This window comes from Balaenoptera musculus, chromosome 9 (assembly GCF_009873245.2).
Source record: "Balaenoptera musculus isolate JJ_BM4_2016_0621 chromosome 9, mBalMus1.pri.v3, whole genome shotgun sequence".
Taxonomy (NCBI): Eukaryota; Metazoa; Chordata; class Mammalia; order Artiodactyla; family Balaenopteridae; genus Balaenoptera; species Balaenoptera musculus.
In genome coordinates this window covers 16,950,184-16,967,334 of record NC_045793.1, presented here as the reverse complement: position 1 = coordinate 16,967,334, position 17,151 = coordinate 16,950,184, and the positions used below count along the sequence as shown (strand labels likewise).

At 38.1% G+C, this 17,151-nt stretch overlaps 1 protein-coding gene across 2 annotated transcripts in view; it reads right to left on the bottom strand.

The window, feature by feature from the left end:
- Window positions 1-9,527: 9,527 nt before the first annotated feature.
- Window positions 9,528-17,151, bottom strand: part of PTN (pleiotrophin) — a 101,738-nt gene continuing 94,114 nt past the window's right edge. The window contains exon 5 of one of the 2 annotated variants that reach the window (XM_036864552.1): window positions 9,528-10,272. In XM_036864552.1, the coding sequence (XP_036720447.1) occupies window positions 10,220-10,272 (53 nt within the window). In that variant the 3' untranslated portion in view covers window positions 9,528-10,219. Of the gene's footprint in view, window positions 10,276-17,151 lie in introns of both variants that reach the window. The other variant, XM_036864551.1, reaches the window with a different exon arrangement.

Sequence of the window (17,151 nt, the reverse complement as noted above, 5' to 3'; positions counted from 1 at the left end):
ATAATCAGCAAAAATAATTTTACATAATTGATTAGAATTTGAAATATGGTAAATGAAAAACAATCCTGAAAAGAGAAACATAATTAGGAATTATAAAGCAGAGTTCATGGCAGAACTCTGAAGAGTCCATTGAAGAAGCTGAGTTTAAGGCACATGTTAGAAAAAACATCTTTATGACTCTTGGAAATAATGTGACTTCCTTTTAAGAACTACACACTTATTACCAAAACTAAACAAAAGACAGAGTATAAAAAGTGAGAGACCCATATAATAAACAATTTTCCCATCCTAGTATTAATTTATAATAAGAAAAATAATAACATCTCAGGCTGGAATAATCACTTTGACATGGAATTAACTTAATGTCTATTTTTTCAGCCTAAACTAACCTTATCACATAGAAATCTAATCTGGACAGAGATGTAACATACCTTTTTTGTCGCACTTAAAAACTGTTGGTTGAATTAAAGAATAAATCAATGAGTTCAAGAACAATGAGTAAACAGGAAGCTAGGTAAGAATTGGGGGAGGAGACTGTGGTGACGCTGTGCAAGGAGAGCTAGCATTCCCAATGGCGGAAATAACGGGAACAAAGAGGAAAGAAAAGAGGTGTGTTTGGGGCTTGACAGGAAGGGCAGCCTAGTGTTTAGGAGGACAGGCAGTTCCCAGCCGGATAAAATAGTGAATGGGGCCACCAGGGATCACAATACAACACTCTTTTCTTGCCTGTGACCATGATTTCCATTGGAATAATGTTCTTTTTTTTTTAATGAGTTTTTTTCTTTCTTAATTTATTTATTTTTTGGTTGTGTTGGGTCTTCGTTGCTGCGCGCCGGCTTTCTCTAGTTGCGGCGAGCAGGGGCTACTCTTTGTTCCGGTGCGTGGGCTTCTCATTGTGGTGGCTTCTCTTGCTGCGGAGCAGGGGCTCTAGGTGCTCGGGCTTCAGTAGTTGTGGCACGCGGGCTCACCAGTGCCTGAAGTAAATGTGGGGGTTCAGGACTTAAATAGGAAAACAAATCATGTTTATTTTCACTCGTCTCTAACCAAACTAAAATTTAACATTTTCTTCCATTGCAAATATGGGCAACAAACCACAAGAGTATAAGCAGGATTTCTGACTTTGTCATGAATAGGAATCACAGTCTCATATTACAGTTGTCACAGGTAGCTACAAATATCATGTATATTACCACTGTCTTCAGTAGTTATTAGACTAAACTCTCGATCTTCTTATTTAATGGCTAGTGAAACACAAATATTTCTGCATCAAAAATTTTTGTTAGTATAGTGACAACTGCATTTCAATATAATTGGAATGATTTATAATCCAATATAATTTATATTATGCATTTAAAAACACTATTCTGTGAAGGGATCCATAGGCTTCTCCAGACTGCCAAAGGAGCTCATGGAACAAAAAACATTAAGAACCCCTACATTAGAATTAGTATTTTGGTTTTAGCGTTCCTCACCCCTTTCTCTATCAAATTAGTTCTCCAGCAGTCTCCAGGTAAACAATTCCATCTATTAGCTCTCTCTAGAATTCTTATGTAATTGATATCTAGGACAGTCCCTATTAGTGTATGTGTGGGTAAGATAAAGAATTTTTACGTCACCCTTTCATATTGTTTTCTTTACTCTCTCTTCTGTCCATTTCTCTTCCATTTAAATGAATTCCCTATTTCAGCATATACCTGGAGATGAAGGGGATAACTTCAAGCAGGTAGGGAGATTCAGAAGGGCTTAAATATAAAAGCAGAGCTCCCCACACATGAATGGGAGCTGCTGAAAGGAAGGAAAGGAAAAGAAGGTGATGGGGGAGGAGACAAAGTTGCAGCTGGTAGGAGGAAAGTCCAACCCAGCAGACAGAATCCATCACTCAGCATCCAGAAGACAGAGATGTAGGTCACAGGTTGGCCAGAGGCTAGCATCAGAGAAGTCCAGAAAAAAGGGAAATGTTTGCTGAAATGTAGCCCGGGGAACATGGCAACAAGTACTCTAAGATGAATCAAAATACGAATATATACCCTGGCCTGGAAATTTGATTTGCATCAGATGAGTCTGTCAGGATGTGGAAGAGATTCAGAAAAGGACTATACCTGGGATGGTGGTGGTGTGGTTAGGGCAGGGGATTGAGAGAGGAAAACAGAGCCCAGTCTTTTTTTTTTTTTTTTTTAATTTTATTTATTTATTTATTTATTTATGGCTGTGCTGGGTCTTCGTTTCTGTGTGAGGGCTTTCTCTAGTTGCGGCAAGCGGGGGCCACTCTTCATCGCAGTGCGCGGGCCTCTCACTATCGTGGCCTCTTTTGCTGCGGAGCACAGGCTCCAGACGCGCAGGCTCAGTAGTTGTGAGAGCCCAGTCTTATAAGGGTAAGAATACTGGGTTGACTACAAGGAATTTAATTAAGGACATGGTAGAAAAGGGTAATAAAGTGTAAGTTTCTTACACCTGGGCACAAGTTGAGCACAGGAAAGCAAGATTGGCTTGACGACGGATATCTTATTATTGAATCAGATCAACTTAAATAACTAAGGAGAGGAGGGTTCACAAAGCCTATATTGGGACTAAGTCTGCCGGTCAAGGTGACCTGATTTATGCTAATAGAAATGGAGGGCTTTGAAGGCAGAGAACCAGGAAGTTTATGACAACTGGTCAGCTCTCTAAATCGGCTTTACTCTCTGAGATATCTACTCTCTGAGATATCTACTCTGTGTGGCATTAGGCTCCCAAAGCATGAAGCGGAATGTGTTATTAAGTCAGATCTCCTTGGATCACAAAGAAAATAATAAGGCAACAGTGATAGAAGAGAAAAAGAAATAATCCAGAGAAAAAATGACTGGGTTGCCAGAGGCAAAATGTATGACAGATCCAAATGGCGTTCATTATTTCTCAGTTGGAAAATTCCAACAACTTCCTAAATTGTCTCCCCATCTTAAGTGCTTCACTACTCAAATTTATCTTATAAACCACTTCCAGGCGACACACTAAAATTCTTCAAGTGTAGACACCGTTTCTCACTTCAGTCTTCTACTAAAAAATACCAACAACACTTTGTCACCTATCAAGACCCTTTTCTTTGCATTCAAATTTCTGTGCAATATGGTTCCAACCCATGTCAATGCTTATTTCCTAGTATTTTTTATTTTTAATGTTAAACATCATTAAAATAAATGATTAAAATATTTATTATTTGAATGCTTCATTTTAAATATTTCCTTTTTATTTCTGACAAGTGTGCCCTTCTTTGAAGACTTTCTCTGCTTCATTTCCATGTGATTCTGGTGGGCTACCAATCAGAAGACAATGGACTTCTGACAAGAGGAGTGCCACATGGCCCAAGTCAGGCCACCCAGAGTTTCCTTCCCAGGAGGTGTGTCCCAAGAATGCAGGGACAGAGAGGGACCAAAAATGACTGGAACTGAGGCCTATGAGGAATTGTCGGGTATTTGTGTCTTTATATTAATGTTCCTCTGATCCTCTATCCTTCCCTAAATTCTTCCACTCAATTCTTTGAGCTACTCAGTATCCTTTCAGGAAATTCCCTTGCACACACACACACACACACACTTCAGTTTAAGAATAGTAGTTTCTATTGCGTGTAACCAAAGAACACTAAATGATGCAGAAATGAGCACAAAAGCATAGGGGAGATTTTTAGGTGTGGAATAGAGATGATTCCACACACACAGCCCCCAGAGATGATTGCTGTATGTGGAATTAATTATCAAGCTAAAATGTCATAAAAAGCAATGGGGCTGACATTAAAATTCTAAGATGGGAAATTAAAAGTTCATGACATATAGTGGAGAGCTAGGAAATAAGGTCATTCACTGGGCTGCCTGGAACACTGTGGGTGAAACTTCTAGGAACTGTTGGCTTTTGCAATAGACCTGGATAAATGAAACTGAGGGAATTGTGAGCTCAAATGTTAAAATTTTCACTTTGAGGCATGGACTAAAATCCAGAGTCTTCTTGTCACCATGCCCCAAGCATCTCTTTTTACTAGTTGTCATGGGACTGAGATTGATGAAAACCAAACTCAGAGATGGATCATCCAGCTTGTTGCGTTAGATCAGGGCAATTGAGAACGTTGCCACGTATCTTGCATAAATCTTGAGGGAAAAAATGGGATATGAGCTGTTCACCAGTTATATTAGTAAACCTTTGATCCTGAAGAAATCTGAGCCACCAAAGGGCTTGCCAACATTCCGGGTCTGCCCCCCCTTCCCCCTCCCCGCCCCGCCCAGTGATTGAGGAAGCGGTGTCTCCCGCGGGAGAAATAAAATGATTCCTCTGGCACCAAAGCTCCTTGGTGCTGACCTCATCTCCCCTTACCCTCCTGATCTCTTACTCCTTTATCCTTTGCTTACTTCATTCACAGCATCCCTGCTCTGCCTCGGATGTGCAGGGAGCTCCCATCTCAGGGCTTTGCACTCACTGCCCTTGCTGCTATCTCTGCCTGTAGCTCCCTCCCTCCCGATGACAATAGCTGCCTGACTTGCTCCCTCACCTCCTTCACACTTTTGCTGGCTTGAATGTCACCTTCTCTTGGAGGCTTCCTCTGACCACTGTATTCGAAATTGCAGCACTTGCCCAATATTCTGTTGCCCTTTGGTATTTTATTTTTCTCTCTTGCACTTACCCCACATCTACTATATATTTTACTTTTTTGTGTGCTTTGTCCCCAGACATGGCCCCCAGTGAACCCTGCCTCTTGGGATTCAGTCCCTCGGGTAGTCCCCCCTCCGCTAGAATCTGGGGCGGCTCTGTGACTCATCTGAACCAAGAGAATGTGGCAGAAACGGTGCTAAACCAGTTCCAGGCTTAAGCCTTAACAGGGCGTGGCAGCTTCCAACTTTGTACTTTGGAGAGCTCTGTGCTGCCCTGTGAAAAGGCTGGTTATTCTGCTGGGCAGACTCTGTAGAAAGAGACAATGCTGTGTGGAAAGAGTGAGTCCTTGGACTACAGGGAGAAACTGAGAGGCTCAGCCCTCCAGTGTCCCACTTGAGTCCGGTTCTCCAGCTATTTCCACTAAAAAGTCAGACATGTGAGAGAGCCATGGTGGACGTCCCAGCCCTTCAAGCGAACATCACAGGGAACAAAAGCACCATCCAGATGAGTCCAGTCAGCCCACCAGGAGAGTCAGGAGGTAATAAAATCATTGTTGTTTTAAGGCACTGGCTGGTTTGTTATGCGATATGTAACCAAAACATTATTCACTGTGTTCATTGCCTGTGTCCCCAGCAAGAGTGTAAATTCCATGAAAACAGGGGTTGGGGGGGGTGGGGCCCATTTTGTTCTTTGCTGCATCCCTGGCACCTATAACTGTGCTGAGCTCTTTATAAACATTTCGAATGCAAGGAAGCATAAATTAGTTAATGAATTTAAACTAGACAGAGCCTATGGGATGAAATAGATAATCAGAATTTGGAAGGGAAAATGTATTCAAAGAGATTTTTAGGAATTAATCTCTACTGATCAGTATAATTGTCAGAGAATTAACATTTGTTCAGACAGACTTTAGAGATGCACTTCCTAGGAGAATGGAATACCACTTTGGATATGGTCAAATTTCTTGATAAGGATGCATTCACTAGAAAGTCTGAATTCAATTTTCCAGCACTGGTTAAGTTGCCTAACTTAATTAATGCAAACCTAGAACAGATGCTGCCAATAGAAAACTACATTAGATGGCCAGATATTGTTTAGCTTAACACAGAGGGAAGGAATTCAGAGATTCCAGAAATTCTTGATCAGAGCAGTTATATACAACTTGCCCACTTTCCTCCTGACCACATCCCAGAATAGATCAGTAATAACTCTCCCTTCCTCCTTGCCAAGAGATAGCAGGTTGGCATATCTCTAAATAAATTGGTAAGAAGTTTAATTATCAGCTATGACTACCTTAAAAGCATACAAGTTTGGACTTAGAAGTCTAAAATTTATATCATCTATTGCAAACATCTCAATCTGTTGGTCATTTATAATAACTGAGGTATTCATGTAATTCTCCAAGAATCTCAGAAACTGAGATACTTGAAGATTTCTTTCTCCTATATTTGATGGATCTGACAATCACAAGACAGAGGGAAAAATGATTCTCTGTGATTAGTGTATTTTATGTAACATTTGTATCTCCACTAAGAGCAAGTTGAGTACATTGACTCAATCACTGTATCTGTATACACTGTAAGGCATCCCTCCATTCCCAGGAGTTTAGGGATATGATGTCAGGATTTTCCATGTTGTCATTCTCTAATGTAAATTGCATGGCTTCCATGCACATTTCCAAAGAACAAAAGAAAATATGTGGCAATAACCTAGATATATAAACTCCTTAGCCAACCCCATGAATGACTTAATATAGTAGTTGTAATGGATATATACATAAATATATCAAAAAATGTTCTGCTGGTTAAGGTTTGGTCCTTTAAAAAATTACATTACAGAAATCAGACATTGAAAGCTAATTGTTCTTTATTTCTCTTTTTAAATTCAAAAAAGAAACACATGTCAGTTTGCATTCCTTTGTGTTGAAATATTCTTGAATTACATGATTTTACTTGTGACCCAAACAGGGCTGAACATTTACTTTACTTTTGGTGCCTTATTTGGAAAATTGAAAGATTGGGAAGACGAGAAAGAGTGCAGGAGGGAGTAGATTTCTAAGATCATGATATGTTTTTCTCTGATTAAAATGTTCCATATCTTTTATTTCTAGGGGAATTAAGAGTCCACATAAGTTTAAGGTAGGTATTACTTGTTGAATGCTCAGAATAACATTATGCACCTTACCCCTTGTATAAATTTATTCCAAGACTCTGTATCTTCTTTGAAAAGTAGTTTGAAAATGCATCTATTTGACAAACCTGGAGCAGTTACTGTCTGCTGCTTAAATTTCCAGATACAAGGAAAAAGGTGTCCTCTGGCAGCCCAGATTGAATAGGGGAATACAGGAGAAAAACACAGTAAGATAGGGAAAAACATGGAGAAAATTTTTGTAACTCAGAAATAAACTTGTAGACAGTGAAGAGACTGTTTTACTCCAGAGGAGAATCTAACATTTGAATTTACGTGAGAGGGGTTGGGACGTTATTCTCTGGGCTCTCGCTTTCTGATTGATTCCACTTTTAAAAGCTTAAGGGTTTCAACTAATTAAATTAAAAGCAAGCCAGAAAAAAAAAAAAGAGAGAGAGAGAGATTGAATGCTTTGATATTCCACATCCAAGGATGCCGATCTGCCTTATTATTTTTGGGAGAAGATTAATGGGAAGAAAGCCCTTTGCTTCACTCCATTAGAAAATCCCATGACTAAAGGTTGATAAAATTTGAATTTTTATGTTTGGGAACTATTTTTAAATAATTCAATTTGTGAAAGACAGTATTTTGTATTGCCTCATCCAGTGAATCCTAAGGCATATTTACCTTTGTTTTTCATTTAAAGAAGTTGTGAAACAACTTAAGACTTTCAGAAATATGGAACTAAGTATTACATATTATGGAAGGAAGTATGTATCTCTTATTCCTAAAGAAATATCTGTTTTCTCAATGGGGAAAGGACTATAACTTTCCTTTCCTCAAATAAGGCTTCTTATGGTCAAGGACCCACAAATGAAATTATTTAGTTTAGTTTTGTTCTTTTTATGCTCACACAGTTTAGTAGAACTTGATAACTATTCAGAGCATTCGTTAAATTCTATTTGAAGTTCTGCTCCTACCAAGTTAACAAGACATTATGATGTCATTTTAGGAATATAGTGTGATAGGATTCATACAATCAGGATAAATCAGAAAGTCTACCCGAGTCCAGGTGTGGAGGCTGCAGTCACTGAATTGAATAAGGACATGTCTGGTAACTGAAGGATTGTTCTTGATGATTGGAAGGAAACCTTGTCTTCAGTCTAAGGTTGTTTAAGGAAACACAGCCGATTTGTTTCCATTTCCTTTTCCTTCCTCCAGGCTTAAAGAACACTAGGGTAAATAAGTTCATAAAACTCAGATCGATTGGGCGGAGAGAGTTGGTGGACCACTCTGTGAAATACTGAAGATGGTCTTTTTTTTCCTATTTGTGAGAGTCAGTGATTTTTGGAGTCTATCCTTTGTATTTATGTTTTCAAGACTTCAGTGAGATTTAGCAAGATGTCTGAAGCTGGGGCTGGGGTAGAATAATTCTTGAGAATTTAAGTTTAATTTCATACCCTATGCAGTGGAGATTAGCATTCCAAGCCTTGCTTTCACAGAGAATCGGGGAGTTATTATATGATGTGTTAGAGATCATCCTCCACACAGCAGAGAACCCCTGGCTTCCTGACATGTCCTGAGAAAAGGGGGAATGCCACGGTTATTTACAGGACCATTTTTTCCTTTTGGGGGTTTTGTTCTAGTTCACCTTATCTCATTACTGATTCATGGGCTGCTATTTTGGCTGAATGATGATAGAGGAGCAATATTAGGTGAGAGGCTAACAAAATATGTTGTAGGCTTTTCCACCATCCCTATCCTTATAGGGTCTTTGCTGTCAAAAAAATCCCAGTCAAGATAATGCCTTCCTTTCATCTCCTCCATCCATCCCCATGAGTACTTTTCTCCTATTAAGGTTCACTTGTAAAAGAACTGCATTCACGATTAATGTGTCTGCATTTGCACTTTACAAGGTACTCTGCTTTTATTAAGCACCAGTCTATAAATTGTTCCATGTATGTGCCCAGAAGCCCATCCCTTTTTCTGCTCCTCACTGGCAGTTGGCTTTGACTTACTGGGGAGATATGGACCCTTCCAACATGCCTAGCTCAAGTGGAGTCTTCGACCAGATGGCAAAAATACTACAGCTTTGAAGACACTTTGGCTGCATCATTAGACCAGTTTGTAATTATTTTATGGTTAGCCCAAGGTATTGAAACCATCATTTCTGAAAGTGGACTTAGAGTTATCTTGGTAGATAAGTGTTTGTTTATTGAGTCTTATCGTTTTAAAATTAGAAGCGGCTTTTTCAAGAGAAATACTTTGAGGCTAATCCCAGCTGACTTCTGAGAGGTTATTTCTCTGAATAATAGAAACATAGACTTATAATATTTACTTAAAAACTGTGTTCAGAGCTCAGTAGATAAGAGTTAGTTGTACAGATAGTCCATGGCACTTATATAGTAGATAATAGAGTAAGAATTATTGGCTTATAGGAACCAAGTACAGGCTACCATTTTGCCTGGTGTTACTGATTTGGACTATGCAAGCCCAAACTTATTCAATAGAAGAAGAGCATTTTTCTGTTCTTCCAAACACTAGGCTACTTTGGAACTTTTGTTTAATTCAGTAGCACCAGTCTAACCTACTATATACTGATAGAAAGTTAGAACATAGATATAGTTATAGAGCTACATCTACAGCTACATCTATATAACATTTGTGCCCAAGAGTGATTTAATTAGCTTGTATGATCAATTCTCACTGCTAACAGGTCAGATGGGTGAGTGTAGGTGACAAAGGGAGAAGGGTTACAATATCAAATTATTGCACACAAAAGCATCTTTTTTTCAGCATCACCTTGATTTATTTTCCTAGTCTTTTTTTTTTCCTCAGATGGAAAAATAATTTCATCAAGAAAACAAATATTTCTGCCAAAGCAAAATAATTTCATGTTTTAATGCTTTTCTTTTTAAACAAGTCAACATTGAACTAGGACATGCTCTGACCCTGCTCCCCTCATTTTGCTGACTGAAATGTTTTTAAAATCCATTGGCAGAAAAAAAGATATTTTCCTCAAATAGGATGATCATATTTTATTGCTGCTTTGTTTAGTAGACATTTTTCTCAATTGGGAAAAAAAGTCTAGGTGAAAAAATTACCTAACAAGAGAAGTAGTTTACATGGTCATAACATTTAAATTGCTGCCAAAAGAAAAAAAATGTAAAAAAAGATTTTAAATGTAAAATATCACATAACTTCAAAAAACTTACCTCAGTTTTCTATCACTTATCATGTACTATAAGTCAACTTTCTAAATAGGATTACAGTCCTTTATTATAAGCCCCTAGTTGTACTATGGTATACATTTAAAAAGATGCTACTACAAAATTTTTCTTTTCTTTTTGTTTCTGCCTATTGTGTACTTAAGCTATAGATAATTTTTGAATAAAAAGCCTACGGTAGATATAAATGCAATAGTTAACTGATCCTGTTTGCTGATGTCCTCTTCATGGTCCACGGAAGGTGGCGTCTTTTAGTCCAGCATCTTCTCCTGTTTCTTGCCTTCCTTTTTCTTCTTCTTAGATTCTGCTGTGATTAAAAATAAAAGAAAGAGAAGAAAAAACATTGCATTAGCAAACTATGAGGCGGGGAGCCACTTGTCTTATAAATGGCCAGGAATGAAATGATTAGATACATAGAAAAAGTACGTGTGTGTGTGTGTGTGTGTGTGTGTGTGTGTGTGTGTGTGTCTGCTTTTGTGCTTTTGCCAGGAGAATGCCTACGAGAATAGGCAGGAGTAATACAGCTTACCTCCCTGTGTGAACACATATAAATGCCTGTTATCTTACTGGTTGCCCCCATTTGATAAACAACATACTGTCTGGGGTTCCTACTTAGAAAATACAAACACAGCCAGCATCTCTGAGAGAATAAGCCAGGTCACTGCTCAATGGAGAGCTATAAATGCTTTCTTAGCCCCTCACTTCCCACATTCCCTTTCCATGGAGAGTTGATAAGCACTCTTTACTGACAAACATTTTCAAAGTGCTTCCACTCCTGATTTGCCCTCTGTTTATACATTTAGCCAGCTATTCATATACGAAGGACCACCTTTGAACCTACCAAACATGGAGCTTTGACTCTACAGAGACTCCTAGCCTTAGATGAAGCAAGTGGAATGTACCAACCTGGGCTAAACCAGGTGAGTAAAACTATGAGGATTTAAATCAAAAGACTTTATCCTTTTCCATTCAATCATCTGCCATCTCCCTTTTCCTAAGCATAGGAGAATGCAGTATAGAATAGGACGTGTCAGCTTTGGCTCCAAAGATAAGAATGGTCAGCATCACCAGGCTAGCAAGTAAAAGGATATTGCTAAATGTTGCTAAAATACTTCCCCCATTTGGTCCACAATAGTGGCAGAAATGTATGGATTTGGGGCTGGAGCCAGACTGCTGGAGTTTAAATTCTGGCTCCATCACTAGTTACTATAAGACTCTGAGAAAGTTAATTTTTGTATCTGTGTCTCAGATTCCTCACTTGTGAACGGGCATATGAATAGTACCACTTCGTAGGGTTCATATCCAAATTCAATGAGTTGTATAAAACCCACTGAGGACAGAACATGGCACAATGACATGTGCCAATAAAGGTAAGCAGTCATCATTAGTGTGATAATAGACTAAGAACAAGAGGTAATTTATCTGTAAGATTAATACTCTTTGTCATCACCAAGACATGTGCACTGAGCAGGTTATTGAATGTGCTAAGCAACAGAGGAATATCAGGACGCAAACAATGGCCAGTAGGGATTAGGGCTTTGTTCATCAGATCATAGGGCATGTGTCCAAGAGGGTCATAAGGCTTATGATGGGAGGGGACATGACACCAACCAGAAATGGTGTACAAAACCCAGCTTATACTTAAATAGAGCTTGAACTTTTTCCATTCTTACCAGCTCTTCAGATAAGTTCCAAAGACCATTATATATTAGATGAAGTAGTATTTCTGCACAAAGTAATTGTCCTAAACTTCCTTTACTCAAGCTTCAAGGGTGCAACATACACAATTAGGTCAGGAGTTGCTAAAATTTTGCTAAATTGCTGCTCACAAGCATTCATTTTGTTCATGTGTATCCTCAAATTTTCCCCTCTCCATATTGAAGTAACAATTTTTTATTCTTTCTATTTTTACTTGTCATTATAAAAGTCTCCCTTTTTTTAACCTATTAAAGGTGAGATGACCAGAACTTCCAAGTTTAAAGATACCTCTAAGGTCAAAGAAGATTTTCTGTTCAATTGCTGGACAAATAATGCCTGAACATTTAATAATTCCCAGTCTTTGGTTGACATTTGAAGTAACAGCTGTATATTAAAATGGTATCCTCAGGGAATAATCTAAGATGACAACTGAAATATAACTCTGATTTCCCTTGTCTGATTTTCTCCAAATCCCTTACTGGGGAAGCCTCAGTAATTTATAATCCTTTAGCTCTCCAGTAGAGTGGATGTTTGGGGCAATAATTTGCATATTTTGGCTAGCATGTCCCTGTTTCATATGTAAGTAAATGGATCCCATACCAATCAGGTGTTTGTAAATTTTTATTTCATAACACTTAAAGTTATTCTGAATATTGAACACTATTTGATCTGACTAATGTAGGTTGTTCATTTCAGGGAACACTTTGGGAATGGGAATCTCTCCTCAGTTCTCCTTGGTAAAGGCAAGAGCACATCCTCTCTCTGTTACCTGAGCCTGACATTTATTTTATATTCATCAATTAACAACTTGCTAAATACCAAGAAATCAACCAATTGCCATATAATCTGCATAATATCAATCAATTTATTTTTTTGATGCAACTGACAAGTCATCATGGCATTCCTTTGACACACTACACACCTTAAGTCCACTCTGGGTTCAATATAAATAGAAAAATGAGGCGTCTCAGTAAAAGGTAGTGGAAAGAAGGAAGAGTTTGTATTTGCATAAGGTCAATTTGATTTCTCACATTGTGACTTTTACATACATTTTACTGACAAACAAAATGAGCTTTGTCACTACTTGTCTCTGTGGTCTCAAAAACTTGTGAACGTCCTCTCAAGCTTTACCCTGTCTACATGAGGGTTTTTAAATAGTATCATGGAATCTATGATCAAGAAAGAGCTTAATCCAACTCCTCTATGTAATTGGTGCAGAAAGAGAAGCCAAAAGAGTGTCAGTGATTCCTCAAGGTCTACAATGATCCAGCAGTAGAATCAGATGAGGGGCCGTTTCCTGACTCTTGGACCTCTTTGCACAGCACAGCACCGCATCTATTAATCATCACATCTGTAGTAAATGCCCATTGGTCTTATTTTGTGCTTATATGTTGCCCATTGTTCAGATCACCTCCCTTTACTTGAATCTCTACACTTGCGCTTATTTCAATTCCCCCAAGCACATCATTCCTTTTTCTCTCTCAGTCTTTGGCCTTCAAACCCACTCTTTATTCCATCAACTCCACACTTCCATGACCACCTCCATCTTGTTAATGCCTCCCGTCCTTCAGGAACCACTTTTGACACCACTTCTAGTTTGTTAAGCTCTTGATCTGAGTTAGAAGCCTATTACCTTTATTTCCCCAGCAGAGCACTTATCTCTAGTACTGTAGTTGTCACCAAAGTATAAGCTGTGAGAGGGCAGAATCTCTACTACTGTTAAACCCCTAGTCCACAGCATGGTACCTAGTGCATTATAGCTGACTAGTAAATCTTCAGTGAACTAAATAAACCTGCAGCACGGCAAGAACACATGCCTCATTGGCTTACCATTTTCCTTATGGAGGTTCCCTGAATTTTCCTTGGTTATTTCCACCTCAGTCTTTACATATTATGTTCTTTTTACCCGAGTGTTTTTATTCCTACTATCCTAACTTTGCTTGGCCAACATCAACTCATCCTTAAGATCTTCAGTTTCACTTCTTCAAGGAAGCCCTTCCCAAACTCCCAAGCTAAGCATATTTCACCCATGGTTAGACACTTCCATTGTGCCTCTCATTGCTAGTAATATTGTATTGAATTATTTAACATGCATTTTCCCCTTCCTACGAGGGTAGAGATTGTGTTTGCCTTTTGCGTCTGTGTCTTCAGTGCCTGGTACATGATAAGTCTGGTACATGAAACGCAAAAAAATATTTGTTGCATGCAGAGTGAAGAAATAAACACTTGAAGGGGAAGTAAAAAGAGTCAACTCATTAGTACATAGAAAAGTAGTATTTCTCGAGGAAAGTAAAAAACTATATATTCAATCAGAGTCTTGTAATATTTCAGTGAAATATTTAAAGTTCTTCTTTAAATATTCTTTGAAGAATTTTTTATGAAGAATAATTTACAAACATATATACATGAAATTTATCCAAGCTTCTCAACATTTTTCTTGTCTTTATAGTCCTGAATTAACTCTGTGGGTAAAAGTAGTGTCCGATTTTAGTAGTCTTTCAAGGTTATGGTGAAAGAAACCTTTCCTCTAAGCATGAGGGTCACAAATTGGCCTAGAGCAGGGGTCTAACTGGGTAAAACTAAGTGCTTTGTAATAAAGTCATACAGTGGCTACTCTCAAAGGTTTTAAGAGCCCATGTGATCATTGTCCTGACTTGAAATAGTAGGGCACCTTAATTCACACTGAAAAGAGCCAAGTCAAGGGAAAGAAGTACACACACACCATACCTCAAATAACATCCCAGGCTACTATCACTCTTCCCCACCTGGACTGAAGTTGTGAAGCAGAAATGGGTGCAAACAGGAAATAAGCCATTGTCAAAATGTGAGAGCGAAGGGCTTGTTCTGTTCCCTTGAATGATCACTACCGAGACATTGCTGAACTGGAAACTCACAGTGGTGCCCTTGGTGTGCTTTAACTTCCTGGGTTTCCAAACTTTCATCCTTTCTTTGGCCAGTTTTTGAGTTGATGGAGGAAGGTGCTTATCTCTCTCTCATGGTATATATGTAAGACTTTGTATTATTTGAATAGAAGCAGGATTTTTTGTTTGAGATATATTTGAAAGTGTTCAGAAAGCACTAAGACTTTCCTAAAAAGGAATACGCTAAACAATTCGGGATCTTCATATTGCTATGAATCACAGCACCTGGAGTGCCATCTTTACCATATTCTATGTAGAAAACTCAAAATCTAGCCATGAAAATTCTTGCAATGCATAGCAACTACTGATCGTAAAGAATAGAGGCAGTGAGAAGAATAAGAATAATATGAGCTATGCTAGAATAAATTCTGAGCTCATATATATACTTTAAAATCTGAATAGAAAACAAAATCTTGATGGACTCTGAAGAAATAAGTGGCACGACGGCCATTTGTTTAGTCAGGCAATGAGGATACAAGTCCTGTTAAGAATGTACTGAGAACCAAGTCTTCACCTAGAGGATTGGTTCAAACTGATGTCTTCCATTTACCAGCTCTGTGATCTTGGGCAAATCAATCATTCTGCATCTGTTTCTGTAAACTGAGGATAATAAAACCTGGTATATCCTCCTCATAGGGCCATCGTGAATATCATATGAGATTATGACCTCTAAGGTCCCATTTTACTACTACTAAACAAAAAAATTCATATAGCAAATATTTACTCTATATCGACTACATATCTGGTGCTCTTCTAGGTGCTGGGCTATAATAGCAAACAAGACAAAATTCTGCTCTCACAGAGCTTACATTACAAGTACTGTTCTCAAGATTGCTTTATGTGAGAGTCTTTCAAAATTGTAAAGTACTCTGAAAGTGTATATTTATATTAAAGATCACAGCACCTATTTTTATGGCTTCACTCCTTATTTCTCTTGGTACACCACAGATGCATGTGATGTAAAAGAGAATTAATTAGTAGGGAGAAAAGTATGTCTATAGTAGATTTGGCCTGAGGGGGGAGAGAGTTTCTCTTCTCTGAGTTATTTCATTCTTCTTAAAAAATATTAGTTAGCTTTTCAGTTTTAAAAGTAATACCAGCTTATATAGAAAATAAAGAAACATATGATAAAGAAATTACCCATGGTTTCACAATATAGAGATAACTCTTTTAGCAACAGGTTCTATTTATGCTTCCTGTCTATAAATATATGTAATATATACTTTAAACTAGGAACATATTGACAGTTGATAAAGTATATTATACTAAAAGTTCTATCGTATTCGTTTTCATGCCACTGCATATACTTTGAAACATGACCAAGTAGTATTCCTTTATGACATGCCCACCCTTATTTTTTGCAACCTTTCTTCTTTTGCTGCTCAGTTGGCGTGTTCCCACTTTCTGTTATTATGAATAATGATGCAATGTGTATTTTTACAGACAAATCATTGTATGTTAAAATTCTGCCCTAGTATAAATTATTAGAAGAGGATCTACTTGATCAAAGGACAGAATATTTTTAAAGCTCTAGGTATATACTGGCATATTTCTTTCTTGAAAGGAAGTACCAATTTAAATTTTTATCAGTAACCTATATGAGTCTATCACAGCAAACTTGTTCTCAAAAGGCAAATAATCAAACAGGATGCATCATCTCTTTTCCATCTATTCACAGGCCCTTTTAGAAATAGGATTGCCATGTGGATGGTACAAGTAAACACCCACTCCCATATCCAATATTAGGGAAATATGGAAGAAATAAGGTTGTGAGTGAGCATTGAAAGACATCAGTTTAAAGATTTTTTTGAAAACCTTGAGAGGAAATGTTATTCTATGAAGCAGAAGTGTTGAAAATTCTGGCATAAGCTAATATCATTTTCTGAGCAAAATGTCTTGGTTTGATTTCTTTCTTTGACATGACCTAAGGGGTAGACAGAAAACATAAAAAGAAAATTAAGAGATGAAATGATTTGAGAGGCACTTGAATTTTAACTGATCAAACTCTCTTTGCCACTGATTCAAATAAAATGGCTTTGGGTCATTAAATTGATGGGAGGAACTATTGATTAGACTAGGAAAAAGAGATTTGTACCTTCTAAGAGGTAGAATTCCTATATGAGGAAGCTATGAACACTCAGAAATGGACACTGAAGATTCAGAGGTCAAGATTACCAGCAGACAGGGACAGCGGGAGGCGTGCCATAGAAAGCCCTAAAGCTAACCTGTGGAGACTCATTCAATAAATCATGAAAACTGAGTGAAGGAAAAGGATCAGATTACTGACAAACAGTAACATCGCAGTGTAAATAAGTCCAAAATCTGGATACCACCAACACCCTTTTAATGCTTCATGAACCTATTTAAAGGAACTCACCTGTATTCAAGAATTAGCTGCCTAGTCACCTGGAAATATCTAATTCCTTGCACCATGCCAGCTGTGTCTCAGAACTGATAACAAGGCTTGCTGAATTGTAAATGTACAGCTCAGTGATCCACCAGGGATCCAGGTACTAGTTGGCTTGGCTTCCCGGCATGGCACCATTCATTAAACTTCCCGATAT